At 39.3% G+C, this 21,611-nt stretch overlaps 1 protein-coding gene across 1 annotated transcript in view; it reads left to right on the forward strand.

Moving 5' to 3' along the window:
- The first annotated feature begins 3,123 nt into the window (after window positions 1-3,123).
- The window catches only part of KNDC1 (kinase non-catalytic C-lobe domain containing 1), an 81,320-nt gene continuing 62,832 nt past the window's right edge, over window positions 3,124-21,611 (forward strand). Inside the window, exons 1-2 of the mRNA XM_088128978.1 lie at window positions 3,124-3,285; window positions 9,610-9,808. Of these exons, the coding sequence (XP_087985104.1) occupies window positions 3,220-3,285; window positions 9,610-9,808 (265 nt within the window). The 5' untranslated portion in view covers window positions 3,124-3,219. The remainder of the gene's footprint in view (window positions 3,286-9,609; window positions 9,809-21,611) is intronic.

A 21,611-nucleotide genomic window follows, 5' to 3' on the forward strand; every position in this document is an offset into this window, starting at 1 on the left:
GTTCATCTTCTTCCAGTCCAGCTTCTCTTACTAGATATTCAGCATTTATTCCATCTTCTATATATGGTTGGGGGGGGGGGTTGTTTTGCTTTCAGATCTTTGCTAAGTTATTGTATAACCGCATTGCCTTCTTCCACTAATTTGGATTTTTCTATCTTTGAAATTGTCTGTAATTGTTTATACACACAATCACACACCACCAAAAGAAAATCATAAAAACATCAAGCAATACAGATAAAAGCACAATACCAATATAAGACAAAAAACCCCAAATTATCTACAAATATAATTACAACTATCCAGTAGCCAATCTAAGGCAACTTCAACTTTCGAAGCCCTGTGGAATATTTCTTACCTGATAGCCTTTCAACATTTTAAATCTGTTTTAGAAGTCTCACCCATGTTAAAATGTATGGCACATTATCTTTTTCTGCCACAGGAATCCTATCATTAATCTGTGTTTATTAAAATCCATTTTTTTTTGAAGTTCAAAATACGCATTTGGCTACAATCAGCTTAATTTCCCTTAACACTCAGACTTCCAAGATTATACAATCACTTTTCCCCAGTGTTCCTGCTTTTTCCATTTCTCAACTATTTTCTTTCCTATTGATTAGTATTAAGACATAGACTGTTAATTCTCCTATCCCTTGCTCTACCTTTTAAAGAAGAAGCTGTCAGCAAGGCTAGGGATTTTCTGGAACAACCACGCCAGGCATAGTTTATTGCCCAAGGTAAGTTATACTAATTAAAACCCCCATCACTGCTACTTCATGCCTTTTTGAATGATACATCATTTGTTTTTGGAAGCCATCATCCACATCTTCACCTTGGCTGGGCAGATGATACTTTACACCCAACCAGTGGTGTCCACAGAATGTGGTCCAAAATAGTCAAGAGCCCTGAAAAGGCAATCAATGCTCCACTTGTTTTTTTATGAGTGTCACATGTGTGAACTACCCCTGCACCAAACCAATGTGAGGATGGGCAGATGGACTGGTTAGATGCCAGTCAAAGGTTCTCAGGCTAGTGAGAATCATTATATAATCATAATTTAGCTACCTTCCTAGCCATCAAGAGAATAGCCAATATTTATCAATCTCAGGAGGAAAAAGCCTAAATTTTACATCCTGGAGCACCAATCATTTCTGTACATTCAGCTTCATTCTTGTCTGCAATGAAAAAAAAAATCAGGTTATGTCTGAGTTTTCTTCCACGCCAATTCATGAACAAGAGCTTCAGAGTCCAGAGAGCTGATATTTACTGCCAAATCCTAGTGTGAAGCTGACAATAATAGTATTGCTTTTATTCCTTCCTCTGAGCAAGAAAAGATCTTTCAACTTATCTCACAAGTACTCTTTTTCTACTGCTGTTGTTCCTTTTGAACAAATTGTATTCTTCAGTTGCTCTGCTCCAGTCATGGGAACCATTCCACCTAGTTTTTGTGTGTCTTTTTGTACTAAAAGTTCAAGGTTATCTTATTTATTTCCTATACTCTTGACTATTAGTGTACTGATGTGGAAAAATCTGAAGAGCGATTGTTCAGTAGTCTGATCAGTGGGCTTTAATTCCATATAAATATGACTGAAGATCACAGCCAAAGCTTGGGATGCAGCTCCAAAAAGCCTATTATATATGCACAGAATTGTGCTATAAATGAAAGCTACTCAAAATCCTAGGAATATTTGTCATTTTCTGAGTACCACATTAGACACCTCTTGAATTACTCTGACAGAATATTATAGTGGAGCTATTAAGCAGAAACTGGGCAGGAAGTAGTAAATACAAAATCTTAAAAGAGTAGTAAGGCTGAAAAACAGGGTGCCATTTATGCTGTAAATATTGTTACCCAATGCCAGTTGTGATTTCAGCTGGATGTGTAAACAATCTGTTTCAATGTTGACACATCTTCTTAGTGCAGCATCTGTTTGTGATGGTCTAATCATTATTGATGGTAGTGCAAGAAGATTGACTTTTTTTTTTGCATAAAAGTAGACTTGTTATGTAGATGTGGTGGTGTGGTTTCTTTTCCAGGAAAATATACCCATTTATTAGTTTCTAAGTATGTTTTTAGTGAAGTAAAGCCTACTGAATTTAACAGAGCTCCATCCAAACCAAAAATGTCTAGGAGTACACCCTAAGTTGACTTTATATACTTACCTGCAGATCAGGACAACCTTTCGTCCATTCTCACCCCACCCACTTTCTGGTGAAAGCAATTACCATAAGGACTCTGGAATGGGGTTTAAAGAGGGTTAGGCAAATTAATCTGGAGGCTGCATTTGGAGGACACAGCGAATCACTAACAAGCCAACATTTCAGCCGAGCGGGTTACAGAAACCCAACTCAAATAGGGACTTATGGCCTACCATGTTATGGGAACCCCAATTTACCTATCAAGCTAACTGCAAATAATTACAGCTGGGGGTGCAAGCCCAGCCCTTGAAGGGTCTCCCATCTGTTTCTACATGTTAGGTCTGTAGCCTGGGCTTGATGGTCACCTAGCGGTTGTCAGGACTTGTAGGGCTTGGATCTGGTGAGCCCAAACGTGAGCCACCAATGCAAGGGTCCCTAACCTGCCAAATTTATTTTACCATAAAGAAGGGTCTTAGCGTTTAAGGCAGGGTTTCTCAACCTTAGCAACTTTAAGACGCGTGGATTTCAACTCCCAGAATTCCCCACCCAGCACCTGCAGCCAGCAGCGCCCATAGCAACAGACGCGCCTCGCCCTCGCCCTTGCTATGGGCACCTGCTGGCTGGGGAATTCTGGGAGTTGAAGTCCACCCGTCTTAAAGTTGCTGAGGTTGAGAAACCCTGGTTTAAGGAGCCGCCGGCTAGGGCAAAAACAGGTAAATCGGCCAATCAGCAGCCGCAGCGCGGTATTTCCGCGGAAACCTCGCCTCTCCTTGCAGAGAAGTTATCTTAAAAGAGAATAAGGCCGCAGGCGATGCCGCCCACTCTTTCGGCCACCGGCCCGGAACGAGGCGGCGCCTCCCGCCTTGTCTTGCGCCCGTCCGAGGGCGAGGCGCGTCTGTTGCTATGGGCGCTGCCTCGCTCGGCAAACACAGCCGTCGGGCAGCGCCGGGAGGGAGGCGCGGCGGGCAGGGGCGAGACGGGCCTTAAGCAGCCAAAGGGAGACGCGGGTCCGGAGGGAGGCAGAGTCTCCCCGGGTCGCCTCCCGTCTGGGCGGGGCCGAGGGACCCCGTGGAAGCAGCCGCGATGGGTGACTTTGCGGAGGAAGAGCCCTGCGACTTTGACCCCCTGCCTGCGCTCTCCGAGGACGAGGTGAGCATGGCCGGCGGCGGCGGCGGCGGCGGCAGGAAAACAGCCCTTTCCGCTGACCTCGCCCAATTCGGCGAAGTCCTGCGGCTTTCTGGGCAGGTGGTGCCGCCTCTCCCGGTGGGGTTGTGGGTGGGGGGGACCCTGCAGGTGGCGCCGATTGCCTTCCGCGGGCAGTGGCGCAGCGTTGCCAGTCGCGCCGACTCGTGCCCCGTATGTTTGAAACGCAGCCTAGGAACGCGTCTGGCGAGAGGGAGCGCGTGTGAAGCGTCACGCTGGTCCAGGGGTCCCCGTTGGGTAACCTCCGTCCCAGATCCTTTGTAACTTGGAAAGAAGCGCCTGAAAGGGAGCCCTTTGTAGCCCAAGTCATCAAAGAGGCAGTGCTTGCGTGAATCCGACTCCTGTAAGACGGGCTGGTAAAACGAGGCTGTAAACCTGCGGAAAATGCATGAAGCAACTCTGCTGTCTTTGACATAAAATGTTTTAAGGCAGGGGGATTGCTTTCGGGCAAGGCTCTTTATGGCGCAGCCTTGTTTCCGAATGCCTCTCGTTAGAATCCATCGCAGGATCTGAGTGAGGAAAGGAACAAGGCTGATTTTTATGGTCCTGGGGCTGAATTCATCCAAAGGTCAGTGTTTCCTTAACCGCTCAGTGTCCTATCCCATCAATTGCCAGTCTTAACTTTCACCAAAGTCACCTGGTCTGAACTCTGCACACTCTTAGTATCTGGCTGAAAGGAGTATTTATCAAAAGTCACTTCTAAAATAGGAGGACTCAAGTGGGATTCTGGGTATGTTTCCGATTCATCCTAATATTAAGGGATGTTCTGCTAAAGAATGTATTTAATATGAAAGAATGTGCCTGAGAAACTGAGTTTACGGTGACTTCAGTAACATGGCAATATTTCTCTTAATGAAAGTCTCTCTAAAAGTTCCATTAAATTCTTAACGGAGTGCAACATGGTTGAAATAAGTATAGTACCTCCAGCTTTGCGGACAGTGTGCTTGTAAGAATGGGAACACGTGGATGCTGTAGGACCTTCATGCCCTGCTTGTACACACCCTGTAGAAATCTGGTTGGTCACTTTGAACTAGATTGGCCTTTGGTCCAAAATGTAACACTTTGGAAGCAGGACTCTTCCCTAGTGTTGCATTTTAACTTTAAATTGTACTTTAAAAAGAACCTGGAGAAATACATTTCATTTTCCAGCTAACCTAGAAAGAGCTATGTCTGTTTTATTTATTCATTTATTTATGGCCAGATACCATAATAATATACACTATTTATTTATTGCTATTTTTTCTATGCTGCTCTGCTTCAAAACAGAGAACAGAATAGAAATAAAGGTTAAAGACATCAAAGAAGTCACAAGTAGTATCGATCAGAATAGTGCTAACCAGCAGAAGTAGATTATAAAAGAAAATCTGACATCCCTCAAATGCTGTTTTCACCACTTTTTAGAAGCTCGATCAGAAAGAGGGGTTTCTTATATTTGTACTCAAGCTGTTCCACAGGAGGAATGCCACCAAAGTCTCAAATAATGAAACCAAAACAAAAAGAAAATAAAAATATCAACATTTAAAAATCAAAACAGTAGCCAAGCAGATATCAAATAGAACTGCTAAGTTAACCAGTGTAGAAAATTAAATCCATATCTTCCTTACAGCAATTGCTACTGAACAGAATTTAGCAATCTTCCCAATAATTTCTGCCAAAAAAAAAAAAAAAGTTAGTAGGGAGAAGGGGGGAAAAAAGCATTTTCTTCATCTGGCTGGCCCAGACTAGGGGCTAGTAATGGCTTTATTACCACACAGCACCAAGGTTGGTGCATAGGACAGTACAACTGAATGTGGAAAATTGACTCAGTCACCCTGTCTGAGCAGGGGAAAAGATGGTCTTATAAAGTTGTATTGTTATACATCTCTTCCAGAGTTACATATGGCAAGAGTTAGCCAACAAAAACATTCTCCTATGTGAAACAGATGAGAAATTAGATACTTGGCTAGAATAAAAGGTCTTTCATATAGATCACCTTTATACTAGCAGGGTTATACATTTCCATCCTTCTGTAAATTGCATTGGAAACTCACTGTTTAAATCTTTGAAGTAACTTTCTTATATCTTGGTCTGAAAGGCTACTGTAACAGTGTTGTTGTAATGGTCCATTGAGTCATTCCTGACTCCTGGTAACTCTATGGATATGTCCCTGCAGTTTTCTTGGCAACTTTTAGGAAGTGGCTTGCCAGTACTTTCTTCTTAGGGCTGAGAGAGGTAATTGACCCAAAGTTACTCATCTGACTTTTGTGCCCAAGGCAGGACTAGAAGTCCTGGTCTCCCAACTTCTAATTCAATGCCTTTAACTAAAATCAAATTTACAGTAAATTAGAACAAATGCCTTTTTTTCCTGTGAGAAGCAAACTTATCAGCAAGAATTTTGTTGCAACATCTGTCACCCCATTGATCTCTAGGATGGATTTGGCTGATCTGGGTGAGTCAGTGGGTGTCCCCTTCCTACTTCATTGTTCCATATACAGTGGAACCTCGGTTTACGAACTTAATTCGTTCCGTGACTCTGGTCGCACCCCGAATTGGTCGCAACCCGAAGGAAATTTCCCCATAAGGTTCAATGTAATTACCGTTAATCCGTTCTGGCATGGAGGACAGGGAGGCGGCTATTGCTTGGAGGGAGAGTCCCCCTCCCTACGACCACATGTCAGGGGCGGAAAAATGGCCGCGGACCATGTGTCAGGGGCAGAAAATGGCCACGGACCACGTGTCGGGTGGAAAATGGCCACGGTCCACGTGTCGGGTGGAAAATGGCCGCGGACCATGTGTCAGGGGCGGAAAAATGGCCGCGTATCCTGTTCGTACCCCGAGGCGGAGTTCGCAAACAGAGGTAAATTTTTGCGGCCGGAGCTGGTCGTAACCCGAAAAGTTCGTTAACAGAGGCATTCGTAACCCGAGGTACCACTGTATCTGTTTTTGCTTTGCAGTACAATTGCTGAGGCTTGCTTTAATGGGAGAAATAGAGCAGGGGCCCCCAAACTCTCCAACTCATCAACCCCTTCATGAAGTTTCAGATAGTATATTGACCCCCCAACATTTATTGTATGAAAATAATTTAATAAATGCTACTTTACCTAATAGTACTACAAATAATAATAATAATAATAATAATGAGGACAACTCAAGGCCACTCTTGCTGGCAGCTGACCATCCAACCTTGGGTAACATTGTCTTGTTGCTAGCCACCTCACCTTTAAGACTAGGGACTGGCATGGAGCGTTACAGAGATCCCAAAAGATTAATTGACCCCAACTGACCTTCCATCATTTACTGACAATCTATTAACCCCCAGACATTTGACTGATTGATCATTGATTATATGCCATTAAGTCATAGCCACCACATAGATATTTACTGACATTTACTGACCCCCAAGCCATTTATTGACCCCTTGGATAGTCCCATCAACCCTTGGGGTCAATATTGACCACTTTGGGGAACCCTGAAGTAGAGGGAAGCAGATTTAACTTAATGGATTTGGATGTAGCTTTACCTAATCTTTGAAATTATACCATGTTTCAGAAAAGAACTTTAAAATAGAATTAATTACTTAACTGTTTTATTTTATTTATTGAACTTATTCCTATCCCACTGAAATTCTACTCAATTTGGAAGCTCGGTGCATCCTTTTTCCCTTGTAACTCAGTTCAGGGTTTAACAATCCAAGAGTAAAACTTTTCAGCTAATAAACTGCTGGAATAGTTATATAATATGCATAGTTCTTTGATGGCAAACTATACAATTAAAAATAAATTAGAGTTTAATCTTTCCTTTTGAGCTGGAATATATCTTTTTCTGGGAAAAGAAAAACAGCAGAACTTTGGGGTAATTTTATCCTTCCGTTAATGCTTAAAAAGTTTTCCCACAAGTGTGGCCACCCTCATCTGGTGAGAATATTACTTTTTCATGGTCTCTGTGGGGAACTTTTACATGTTAGTACCCTTGCCATACAGTTAAGACCATTTATATTTACAGGAGTAGAATTGTACTGAGACAAAGCACTTGCCATGGGACTTAGCTTTTTAGCACTACAGTATTCTTGTAGCAAAAGCAGTATGTCTTTCATGCTTAAACAGGCTTGCCAGGAAGCTGTAGTATTAACGCCAGAACATTTTACAAGTGCACTGTGGATTAGGCTAATTGTTCCATTCATTGGATTTCTAATAAAAGTAGGCTTGCAGGCATTTAGGGACACAGTGTGGACTATTTATTTGAAAATTCCATTGGGACAGTAGCTGTCAGGTTCAGCCCAAGAATCACAATGAGACAATCCGGAATTCAGCTCAGCTTCTTTATTAGCTTGCACCTAATAGACAGAATCTCGCCAGACTCTGATCCCCCAATGATAACAACTATAACCTTCATGCCCTTGGGGGGGGGCAGTCTCCTCCTCTGTACTTTCACACAGTCCACCTGGGGGCTGAGGAGATGGTTTCCTTGGGATGTCTCTCCCCCTCCTCCTGTAACCTTGAAACTCCGTTCCAGAATCCTCCCCGCTCATGCCTTCCATCACAGTAGCCTTACTATTTGTAAGCTTTTGGTTTACTTACAGTTAGAGGTAATTTTTAAAAAACACATACAGAACAAATAGAATAAATTAAGAATACATGGAAGTGAGGAAAGTATGTACATAAATCTACAGAATAAAATAATGAAGTCCTGATAAGCAATAACGTAGTAACTGAATTTAGGAAACTACCATTTTAGTTCAGAAATGAGGGCTGGTCCAGGCTGGTGTGAGTTGTTGATTTCTGACTATGGACACAATGGAGCAGAACCTAGTAGTTTTCTTTTTTCTTCTTTCTTATTCTGTTGTTATAAATCTTGATAGATTGTGTTGTTTCAATACAGTAAAGTTTATACAATATTAATTGGACTATTAACATATTATTTAGATAGCTTAGAGTATTGAAAATAAAGAAGGGGTAAAAACCCCATTCTATCAATATTAATTACAATTTAGGATGACAATATTACAAGCATAACATTATTTGACTTTTTCATCCAAAGTTAGTATAACATTGAAAACAAAAACGCTGCAAATTGCATCAAAGTGTTTGTTGTATGATAAAGATTTCAATCTTAAGCTAATGATTAAGTATTAAAATCTCCATTATATTATTACTATATATATATATATATATATATATATATATATATACACACACACACACACACACAGACACACACACACATATACATATACATACACACATATACACACACATACATGTTAATAAAAGGAAATGTTCATACCATAGAGAGCTCTGTCTACATCCTGAGTCTTCCCAAAAAACTCAAAAGAATCCCATATGGCCTCACAAGACATCATCTGAGCTAATCTTACTAGACTTTGCCCAACTGGTATCCAACTCTTACTGGACTTGAGCAATTTTATCTGGGAAGAATTTTTCAGACATGTCACAGTGTTCTGCAGGAGGATCTTTGTCTTCATTCTTCCCAAAAGGCAGAGTGTGACCTTGGATAGAGCCTCTAAATGCAAGTCTGAAGATGCAGTAAGCATAGAGAAGTGCACATGTTTCACTGCTCTTACCACGATATACTGCCAAGCATGACATGCAACCATATTCAGGCACATTCACGTTGTTTTCCTTCATCATTGCGCTAAGCATCTCTTCATTTGCTTCATTTCCTGCATCTTCTCAATAACCAAAGAACCTGTTGGATTCTGTACAGGGCAGATAAATGAAGAAATATAAAATAAATAAATGAAATATCATAGACACTTAAAAATAATTTTATCTAGGAATTCCTTTAGAATTCCGTGGCAGATTATGTGTTTCTCACCAGCCCTTGCCTGTCTAAAAATATTTACATTGGTAAGAAGATCTTGTGAAGGGAAGAAAGAAGGACAGGGTGTGAAGTCAGTTTCTAGTGTTGATCATAAGATCTTTGTTCTATGAGCCTTCTGCTTATAGTGTCTGATTCTGTGATGCTTGGTTTAATTTATCAAATCCACTCTTCCGGATGAGATGCATTTGGGAGTTTAGAGATGGCTGCAGCTGCAAATTAGGGAAGGAGGAAATCTAGAACAGCAAAGCAAAATTAAGTCAGCAGGTTTATTGGAGGTGACCATGAAGGTGCAACCTGTGAAAATACAAGTACCTTTTAGGTTTTTTGTCTTAGAAAGCTTTGAACTTGTTGGAAATGTGTTGGGTTGGTGGGTTATGTATTACTTGGAGCTAGCTTCATCACGTTTTCTGTCCTAAAGTGTGGAGTAATTCTGAATTCTTGTCTTGGCAGGAGAATGTGTCCCTTGCTGATGTTCTGTCACTGCAAGATAGCTGTCTTACTGAGCAAGATATTTGGGCTATTTGCCTGGAGTGTAGTCAGTCTTTGAAGAGCATTGTCCAGTCGACAATCTTCCAGACACTTTGTATTACTCCTGACACTTTGGCTTTTAACACCAATGGCAATGTATGCTTCATGGAACAGATCAGTGGTAAGTATTTAGACTGGTAGGTAGTTTGTTGAAAAGTACAAAAATTCCTACTGAGAGAATGTAGTGAAACATTATATTCTCTCTGTCAGATTTCTACATGGATTTTAATTAGAGTGTGAACCATGATTTCTTAATGCAACAATGAATGTCAGCCCACATCAAGCTAAATGAGGTTATATCTACTAGCTATATGTTCATTTAGGTGTTATAATATTGAACAAAGATTACTAGATTAAATTTAAAACACTTTTGAATTTAGTTGTTTGATCCAGTCAATATTTTCCAGAGGATTTTATGCAATAAATGCTACCATTCTCTTGTATGAACATTCTTAAATGTAAACAGAATCTGAGAGCCAAGAGAGGATATATAGATAGATTATATATTTAGTGTTCATTATATATTCCAACTGGAGAAAAGCTGAGTGGAAAACATTAACTGGCTCTAGCAGTAACATGCATTATTTAATATATAAGAAGCTAAAGCTAGCAAAAATAACTTTTCCCCTTCCCTTAGTGAACAAATTTTATGTGTGTTCCATGAATTTATTTTATTTTATTCATTTAAAACATTTATATAGCCTCCTCTCTCAAAACAAATCTGGGTAGCTTACAACCAATAAAACAGAATAAAAACAGTATAAAACAATATAAAAGTATAAAAAACCAACAGCAATAAAAACAGAAGAACCTTGGCACCACTGCACATTCATTCAAATGCACCACATTCTCATCCCACCCTGCCCTTGCCCTATCCCAGCACCTGGGGGAAGAGCCAGGTTTGAAGTGATCTCCGGAAGGGTAGAAGAGAAGGGGCCTGTCGGATCTCAGAGGGAGGGTGTCCCTAGGGCAGGGGCTGCACAAAAAAGGCACACTTCCAAGGTCCCACAAGATGGCAATATTTAAGGAAAGGGACCTGGAGCATGCCCACCTTGTTTGCTCTGGTGGGATGGACAGATGTGCTCAAGGAGAGGTGGTCCTGCAGATAACCTGGTCCCATGCCATGTAGGGATATAAAGGTAATAACCAGCATCTTGAATTGCACCTGGAAGAAAACTGGGAGCCAGTGCAGCTCATGCAATAGAGGTGTAATATTTGTGCATTTATTACTAGTTGGCTAAGATAGCATGGTAATATGACAAAATGCATTGTGGGAGCTTAGAAATAAGCAAGAGTAAAGTTAGTGCACTGATGGAGGACTTGCCATATTTGAAGCTATATAACATTTCAACTTATGGCCAGAGATAAAGGAGACATAATTTCTTTTGCTTCTTTTTTTCCTGACACTGTTATCCACCCATGTATTATGTGTGATTTGTGACATATTGGAAACCTTGATTAACTCCGGCAGGTTGTGTTGCAAGATGATAAGCCAGGGAATGGATGGGAGGATATGTTTGACATTTCTCCTGCTTTGGGAAATTTATAAGTGAAGTTGTAGTTCAGTACATAATAATGGATGGGCAGAGTAGATGATATCCATGGGTAGGGACTACCTTTCTTACAGCTTTGCCTATTGACATGTGGGTCTCTAGAAGCCACGCTACTGGGTTCTGTAAGCACCATGTCCTGTGGCTCTGGAGGAATCCACCTTTCTTCCAATCTCACCTTACTTACTAAAGGAAGATTACGAAGAGAACAAAACCAGCTCACCAGGAGCCATGGGTATCCTCAGGAGCTTGCTGCTTCTGTCAGCAGTGACATCACAACACATTTGAAGAAGGGGTGAGACTTGTATCACAATGCTGTCATGCTACTTTTATCGTTCTGCCCCCCTTTGTCCCACCACAGATGTTACTTTGAGCGCAAAGGGGGAGCCCTCATCTGAATCTGCTTTGCTAGGGCCTCATTTTTTTATGGTGAGAAGAATCAGATTGCAACAAAGTCTTAAGTGTCAGGATACTTGGGAGGTCTCTGAAGCATCAGCCTTCTGCACAACCAACTTCACTCCATCTTATTCTTGGTTGTTTTCAGTGAAAGTGTGAGTATATCACCATGTTAAAAGAGCCACAAAATGGACAGGAAGATTGCTAGGCTGATGTGGCTTGTAAGCAAGGAATTTTTATATCCGCCTATCTGTGCATAACAATATAAGAAGATGACTTAGAATAAAAGGATATGCTCACTTTGTATTGGGAAAATAGAATTCTGTCAGATCAAATCTCTGAAAAGTACAAGGAGCGATCTGATACAAATCTAGGGAGTACTCTATTTCCTTTTTTGTTCTGAACCATAAAGAAATATCCCCAAGAGATCTCTTTATTTATGAGATGGGGATACAGTTAAAAAAAATAAAAAACCCAAGATATAGATTTGGGAGTTTGCTAATACTGAATTTGTTGAGAGGCTTTGTAATATTGAGATGTTTATTATTTGGAGTAATATTTCAGAAAGAACAATATGCCATAGTGGAATATTGAAGGGATATTACCTTAGTTCCAGAAAATAGGAGCAAGAACCATGCTCTGATGAGATCTTGAAGGAAATAGATCAAGGGGTAAAACTGGGAAGAAGTAGCCCCACCATGAAGGTTGAGGGTGAATAGCCATGTTTCATCTGTAGTTGAGTAGAAATAGAAATATTAAGGAGCAAAAAATATAGGCAATTTGCAAGCCCATTTGCTACCAGAAAATATTGAAGAGAGAACAATAAGAAATGAATGAAATATGGAGATTTGTCTTTAAGGATCTGATAGATCCAGAGAAAACTTTTGAAATTAGGACAAAGTGGAAAAGTGTCTCAAAGGGCCCACTGCAGGTATGATATATTATTTTCCCCGTAAATATTTCCATCAGATACTTTGGAAGATATTAAATTGCTTGAGCTCCCTACGTGACCCAAAATAAATGGAGCAGATAATTTTGACTATGTACTCATTTTTGTCATATTAGTCTGACAAATTGTACCATGTTTGCTTCTTATCTTTCAAACTCCAATTTTAGCAACATAATTGAATTACTTCCAGTAGATTACAGCGCAGTATATAATGGTATTCCTCTGTTCCCCCCCCCCACTTTATTGGAAAGCCGTTTAGCACTGATCTGGCTAGAGTAACTTTGTCCATTCTGTGGCTTTACTTTATTGGCTCAAGATATGCCGTCTGTTTTTGGGCCTTAATTGAAACCATAATGAGCTTCATCACCTCCTCATTGCTCTTCCTTCAGCCCCACTGCTTTGCATATTTGCAAAGTAGGCTTTGGCTTCCCTTGTAGGTTAGCTACATTGTAAAGCGTTGTGTGAACTCTTAAATGTCATTAAATTTAATAGTGTATTGACCTTATAAACTATGCTGTCCGGTTAGTCTGTTTCTATTAACTATAGTTAACATCAGCCATAATTTGTACTTCAAACAACATAGTAAATTGTGATTAATAATCAAACATAGATTTAAAAAAAAACTTTCAAACTCTTCTTGCAGCAGTGATAGGAGTATACAGTCAGTATAGGAGGACAGGCTAGTCCATTGTCATACTCCTGCTGATTTAGAGGCAATCTTCTTATATAACACTAATCATCACTGCAGTTAGTTTTTTGCCTTAGTATGATGTACAAACCAGACTGGCTTGCTCAATAAGCTGTAAGAGATCCTGACTTAATGTTATATTTGAATTCAACATAATTTATATTTGTCAGTTTCCTGGTGATTCTCTGCATTTATGAGAACAGTGCTCAGTATTTTGAAGATTTGTAGCTGGCTGTTGGCAATTTCCACATACTTTGATATCTTTTGAACAGCAATTTTATCATATATTTTAAGCAACAAATAATTAAAAATAAAATAAAAATTCATCTCAAAGTCAGGTATACTTTCATATGGATTGATTGATTATGTGTCATTAAGTTTGTGTCAACTCTTGGCAACCACATAGATAGATTTTCTCCAGGAGGATCTGTATCCACCTGATCCTTTTTGTCTTCCAGGAGCCCACCCATCACCGCTGTAATCAAGTCCATTCACCTTGTTGCTGTCATCCTCTTCTTCTCCTTCCTTTCACCTTTCCCAGCATTATAGACTTCTCCAGAGAGCTAGGTCTTCGCATAATGTATCTGAAGTAGGATAATTGAACCTGGTCATTTGTGCCTTAAGTGAGAACTCTGGGTTGATTTGTTTGATGATCCATTTGTTTTCTTGGCTATCCATGGTATTCTCAGGAGTCTCCCCCAAAACCAACATTAAAAAGTGTCAGTACTCTTTTTATCCTGCTTCATAGTCCAACTTTCACTTCCATAGAGTGTCACGGGGAAAACCATTTCCCTCATGATTCTAGTAGACACATCCCACCATCTGAATATCTTTTCCAAGGCCTTCATTGCTGCCCTACTAAGCACTAGTCTGTGGCATATTTCTTGACTGCTGATTTCTTTACTGTTAATAGTTGATTCTAAAAGCCAAAGGCTATCTGTCTATTCTAAGGCTGGTTGCTGTACCTGCTATCATAAGATATTTAATCTTAGTCTTATTTTTTTCACTATGTCCCTTGACTTTTATTACTAGAGTTTGCAGATCATTTGCATTTCAGCTGTCAGAGTAGTGTCATCAGCAGAGCACCAGTTTTAAAACCATGCTCTTCTTACAGTTACTACAGTGCTCTAATTCATTTTAAAATCATTTAAATTAATAGACTGGTATACAAATACATAACTGAACAACCATTTTGAGAACATTCATAATTTTGAAGCTCTGCCTTTAGGTTTCCAATTTATTAAGAAGTGTCCTCATGATGTAGCTTGGAGGATTTAGTGTTTTTAAAGCCTCACTTGATCATTGAAAAAAATGAATGCGTGACGATATGAATAATCCTTCATGAATATGCTATGTTGGAGTTCCTTCCCAGTTCCCGTCTGCAGATAGCTTCTTGTTTACTTGTCCTCATTAATGCTCGTGTTTGTTCAGTCAGGAGCATGCTGATTAACTTCTGAAGGATATGCATAGTTTTTTTCTAGGATGCGACATGGGGCCCATGCTGATATTAACATTTCATTAGTAAGATCAGGCAGAGCATTCTGTGTGAACTAGGATTTTTTCCCCATGCTTAATAAATGATATTGTATTGCCTCCTGTAAGTTGAGGGATCATTAGAAGGGTATGTGATTTTAATATCCAAGCTAACATCTCATGAGCAGCCACTTAATGGAAACTTTTTTTTCATACAAGCATGATTTGTCAACAATTGGAAATATTTGCTGTATTGTTATAGACACTGATGTCAACAGATTGTGTAAGTACTTTTTGAAGACCATATTTTTCAACATGTACTTGATGTAATAGTTTATTGAGGTATCCTTCAAAGTTGTATGAGAAACTAATTAAAGATCACTTTGTGCTGATGAAGCTCATGTACTTGCTCCCTTCTGTCATTTCGTTTGTGATATTTCCTAATCAAATGACTGGCTAATCACCTTGAGAGGAATCTATATACTTCTAGTTTATAGTCTATTTGGTATAGGTTCAGCTTCTATAATTTATTTTACTCTCATTTCTACCACTTGGCTCCAGTTATAATTAAGAGTTCCCTGTAATGTGGCATTACAACATATCTGTGTACAGTATATTATGTGCCATTAAGTCTGTGTCAGCTCTTAGCAACCACATAGATAGATTTTTGCAGGAGGGAGGATCTGTCCTCACCTGATCCTTTAGGTCTTCCAGGAGCACACATTCATGAGATAGGTGGCTACGTAAGTATGATGAATAAATAGATACATTTCATAATATAGCAGGAATATCTGTGTGGTCCTGCTTATTAAATATTTTGGTAATGTGCTCAGATTGCATAACTCAGAACTAGAGTTGATGGCATCTCCATCACTAATTACATATTTATCAGTAGCTGGCTTAATCTGTGGCTTTGAAACAACTCACTTTTGGCACATTAGTACATAGGTCCCTTGTCAGAAAGTGAAGGGGATGTCAGGAGCCTTTGTCCTGTCTAGTTCTGGCTGAACTTCGGCCTGCTCCACTTGGTAATGCAGAGGTAGAGAAGATGCTCAAGTAGCGGGCTGAGAGCAAAACACACATTTTCTACTATGAATCTCTTAGGTTTCAACAATTAAAGTGCTGTTAGCAGCTTACTAGGATCATCTCAATACAGGAAATACTTCAGTGCATTCAGAGCTTTTATTTAGCACTCATTCATTTCACTTAGTGTATGAGGAAGGAAATGTGAGAAAATATAAACCAAATCATCACCATCCTCATTTAAAATATTGCCTAAATCATCATAAAATAGAATTACTTCATCTCCAATCCTTTGAAGAAGTTTCAGACTGGGACTTCCGGAGAAAGATGATGACTGTGGCGAAAAACAAAGAGTCAGCAAGTAGAATGGCTCTTTGAACCTCTCCAGACAAAGGAGAGGACCAGAGATCACCCACGAGGGCTCCAGACAGTTGTTACTCATGAGGACACTGTAAGACAGCTGTCTCTGGCAGGTTTTGAGCACTGGAAGATGAGGGAATAGTCATCTTGCTCAAATCGCGGTTGGTGCCTTTGAAAGGACACTAAGTTTGCATACTTCCTTTTCTAATCACCTTCAGAAATTGCTTGTTAACTGCTTTTCAGCTATTAGGAACCTTTGGATTGACAGGTTTTACAGCACCAGGTGAGTTTCCTTCAATCCTTAGCAAAAAAGTTTTAACTACAAGTTCAATAACTTTAAAAAAATATTTTTTTGGAATAAACAGCAAAAGGGTGATTAAAACTTTGATTTTAGAAAGTTACAAATGGACTAATTTGAAATAAGATTTTGGGATTAATTTTAAAGAACCCTTCCCATGGGAAAATGCTTTTGTTTTGAATTTAAAAAAAAAACATAAGATTTTAAAAATTGGACATTAGAGGGAACTAAATATTACAATTAAAGGAGAACACATAAACTCGACTTACAATTACAGAGTGAAGCAAAATATTCTAACATTGGACATATTGAAGGATATTTTTGAAAAATATTAAAAATATTAAGTTAATATTAATATTAATAGTGTCAACAGAGACATTTGTCTCCGTGAATAGACTGTGTCTAAAAGATGTTATGGAAAAGGAACAAGTTTTACTTGACAAGACAGGGACTGGGTTGAGAGTAGACTTATAAATGACAGGCTACAAGAATGACATGGAAAAAGTTGTTACACTGGACATACAGAAGATACTGGCTGATGTTTTAGTAATTAAAAGGGACATAGAAACAATAAACCAAGAGAGTGACCTGGATACTTTTTTTCTATATTGGACTTACAAAAGAGATGTGTTAAAGCTTTGAAGAATCTCGTGAGAAGGGGCAAAGAAGAAATAAAAAGAAATCAAGTTCTATGACATTATTTGAATGGACTAAAGATTAAGATTGTTAGAAGTAAAAGAAAGGAATATAAAGTTGGTTTATTTGATCAAGGTTAAAAATAGATACATTGTAATTTCTGGTAACCCTTAATGGACTATTGCTGATGCCAGGTATGAAATGACGATGCTTTATGGATTTGTTTATAGATAAGAGATGGGATATGGGAAGAATTCTTTGTTGTAATTTAAGAAGAGGTAAAAACTTGCTAAAATTGTTCATACTTGTGATGAAGTTTGGGAGTCACTTCTTTGTGTGTGTGTGTGTGTGTGTGTGTGTGTCTGTATGTATTACCATATTTTTTCCTTATTTTCTTTCTGTTCTTTATATCTTTCCTATTTTTCCCCTTTGCACCTTTTACTCTTTCTATTTTTCTATCTTTCTTTTAGTTCGTATTAGTTTTTACTATTGTAATATAATCTTTAATAAAATTACTTGAAAAAAAAGGTTCAGACTGAGGCTGAAACTCCTATATTTTATACATTATTGACAAAACTATCCATAAAGTAATAGGGTAGGGAATAAATCTAAATAAATAAATATAACGGGGTGGCAGAGTTATCATTCAGTGCACCATGCAAGAGCAAATTTAGTCCAAACATTCATACCTAGTAAGAGCAAAATGTCTCTACTTTAAGCAAGGTCCATCTTTTCTTTGCTATTACATAATTTTGAGACTTAGTAAACAGGATACATTAATGCCTCATCATCTCTATTACCTAGAAGGCATACTTGTCCTTCCATATTTGAAGAAATCATTAAGATTCCTGTCCTAATGCATTAATTTTTTTTTTAAAGGCTCCTTTTCTAGTTCCAAGACATAGGTCACCATGAGGAAAACAGACTCAAATTTCTACAGTCCCAATATAATATACTTATTGGTTGTTAGTTGAACCAAAAAATTAATATACATTTTTAAGAGTAAATATTCAGCTTTCTGCTTGATTTATATATGTATACCGTCATGGAAATTGTCAAAATAAGGAGCCCAATGCTGCGGAGAAATTTATTTGACAATTGTGGGGTCCCAGCATTATAACAAAGAAAAGAACAAGGGTTGTTACATATGCTGGAAAGTTTTAAGTCAGGAAATCCAGGGGACCTGATTAACTGACAGATTTAAGGGGAAGTTGATGGCAATGAGCAAATTCTGTTATCAAGCAAAAGCCTCCATTGTATTATTTTATTTTCACCACCACTTCTTGTATGTAATTAAAAATCTCCTTCAAGCCACGTTGACTCTTGACAGATTCATGGATTCACCCATATCACTTTGTGGGCAAGCAGATGAAAGTAACTTCTTTGGAATGTTTCTTTTATTTCCACCCTGGCCTTGCCAGGGCCAGGCATTGCAGCTCAGCGTGTATACATTAAATATATCAGAATTTCTTTAGAAACGATGATTTGCATAAGAAAATATGAATCTGCTTTTTTTAGTGGGCAGATTCTGAAAATAAAAGGTCTGATTTGTTTCTAGAAAGGGCATATTTTTCAGTTCTTCAACCTGCTGCAAAGGATTTTCCATCTGTTGGTGATGCATAATGTTATTGTCTACAGCAGGCTGATCATTAGGGCTAAAAGCTTAGTAGATTAATGAGGTTTATTAATTAATTATAATTAAAACCATAATTATTTTTTAAATATATCAGATTTCAGGATGCAGTCCATGTATATATTTAATGTTTATTGGGTTGCATCCATATGCATCCATATATATATTTAATGTTTATTGGGTTGATAGGGCTGACATCTCAGAAAACCTGTGGTATACAGAAGTGTAAGCTTCTTATGGATGTGCCAGTTTTGCTACCCTTCTGAAGGTATCTGGCTTTCAGGAGGATATACTATTCCAGCAATTTTAATTGCTCTCTTAATTTAGGAAATTTGTGATAGCAACAACTTATCTGCAGCTTCTATTTTTGATTATCTTACTTGACAGGTGTGAGGAATAAGATTAGAATTGGTCTATTTCCATGTTTTTCCTCTCTTATACACATTTATAATGTCCTTTATCACACAGATATTCTATTTTTCTCAAGAGTTCTAGAATTAAGAAAGATGAACTTGGAGAAAGTTTAGATGTCTGTAAAGCTTTGAACTATGATAATACAGGTAGTCCTCAGTTACTGACCTCAGTTGGGACCAGCAACTCAGTCACTAAGTACTCATAAAGTGAAAAGTCACATGACTGTGCCCAACTTACAGCATCAGTTCTGGCTGCAGTCATTAAATCACTGCAGGTTGTCAAGCACAATGTCACATGACTGCAAATTGCAACTTTCTGCTGGCTTCCACATTGACTTTGCTTGTCAGAAGCCAGCTGTGGCAATCACATGTCCATGGAACACTACACAATCAGTTGCCAAGCTCAATCACATGGACATTGCAACAGCCACAACTTTGAGGACCAGTCATAAGTCTCCTTGTTCAGTGCCATTGTAACTTCAAATGGTCATTGAACAAATAAGCGAGGACTACCTGTATACTGGTATAGGCTGTCACAGCCTGTATTGGTTGGGCAGTGTTGAGCTTCAGGGATTAGTGACAATGGTCTAGACAGCAGATTTCCTGACATTTTGCCAGCAACTGTGGCTCACATTTTCAGAGGCAAAGTGTTCTACTATACAAACCACAAACAACTGAACAGGGGCTGACTGGGCTCCTGTCTTTATAGCCAGGTGACCTGACTACTGATTGGTCTTTCCTATTGGTACAGGTTGGTGAGGGCTGGTCCCTGATTGCTTCTTTGTTTGTGCCTGATCCTGATTGGTTGTTTTGGTGGTGTTGGTACCCAATTGGTCCTTTGTTCATGCTGGCTTCTGACTCATCACTTTTGGAGTACTGATTCTCGATTGGTTCTTTGTTTTTTCTGGGTTCTGGTTGGTCAATTTGAGCAGCTGAATCCTGATTGGGTCCTTATCCAGGTAAGTTTCTGATTTGCCTATTTTTGGGAGCTGATTGCTGGTTGGTTCTGCTTTTGGGCAGGATCTTGGTGTGGCACAGGGCAGGTAACCAGAACTATGATACTTTCCCTAATTTTTCCATTTATCCTCTCTTGAGCTTTGTATTTCAAGATTTATGTAGTTGATCTTAGGGATATTTGAGGAAGATTGAGGATGCTAGTATGTTGTACTGTTTCTTTCTTAAATCTCAGGACATTAATTTTTGCAGAGTGGAATTAGAGTTCTGGAGGGTTATTTTTTTCTCCTCTCTCAGCTTCATGGGGCTTGTTGTCTTCTAGAAATTGATGCAGTATAGATGTTAAAATTGAAGAAACTTAGATATAAACAAATTCCTCGGTTTTCTTCCGAAATATATTGATACGTGACTGACAATAATGTTTGTTAAAGATTGAACAAATGGAACAGATGATTCTGTTATTGCAGCCTCAGAGATCATCAGCAAGGTTGTTCCTTGCTTTCAAATACACTCGTACACACACACACACACACTTATTTAATAACAATGCCAGCATTACTGAGGCTGCTAGAGCTCTTCATAAGTACATTGACAGTGCCTTTTTATGTTTCATTTCACCCTGATGTAATTGTTGAAATAACAAGGGAACACATTTTGTGGAAAACGTTCTGATAGAATTGTCTCTCTTACTAATGAGGCAGTTGTGATGTGTAAAAGCATGAACTGAGCAGATTTGAAAGAGTATGAATAGTTTCTTCATTGTACTTGAATGTTTAAAATAATTGAGACATTTGATTTGTAAATGCATTCTTTAGTTAACATATTGATAGTTGCTTTTCCAGTGCTCCATTTTAAATTTGTTGCCAAGAATATTTCTTCTCACCCCACCCAAGTTGTATAATATATTAGATCGAGTTAAGACCATTCAGTCAGTGACCATTCAGAATTATGACGGTGCTGAAAAAATGGACTTACAACTGGTCCCCAGAGTTACGGATGTTGCAACGCCCCCACAGCTTGGCAACCCATTCACACTTATTACTGGTTGCCAAGCCCCCCATGATCATGTGATCACCATTTGCAACTTTCCCTGCCAGCCTCCCACAAGTGAAGTCAATGGGGAACCAGCTGGGGAGATCACAAGTCGCTCTGGTAAGTCTATCCCACCCACCCTGGTCTTTGCTCGCATGCACCACACTCTCTTTCCCCCCTTTGCTCGCTCACACACACGAGCGCCATCCTTTGCTCGCTCACACACATGCACCACGTCCTCCTTCCCTCTTTCACTCACTTGCATGTACTGCCTCCTTCTCTCTGCTTGCTCACATGCATGCACCGCGCCCTCCTTCCCCCTTTGCTTGCACGCATGCACTGCACCTTCCCTCCTTTGCTCGCTCACATGCATCAGTGCTCTCCTTCCCCCTTCGCTTGCATACACCACTCCCTCCTTCACTCACTCACACACACTGCACCCCCTCCGTGCTGCACTGTGGGTCTGGGTCTTTGCGGGAAGAAGGAGAAAGCCTCAGAAACAGCCCGTAGCTTCCAAAG

Source organism: Python bivittatus, unplaced genomic scaffold (genome assembly GCF_059951505.1).
Source record: "Python bivittatus isolate LINGU-HERP-01145 unplaced genomic scaffold, Pbiv_v1 ctg000780_np1212, whole genome shotgun sequence".
Classification (NCBI taxonomy): domain Eukaryota; kingdom Metazoa; phylum Chordata; class Lepidosauria; order Squamata; family Pythonidae; genus Python; species Python bivittatus.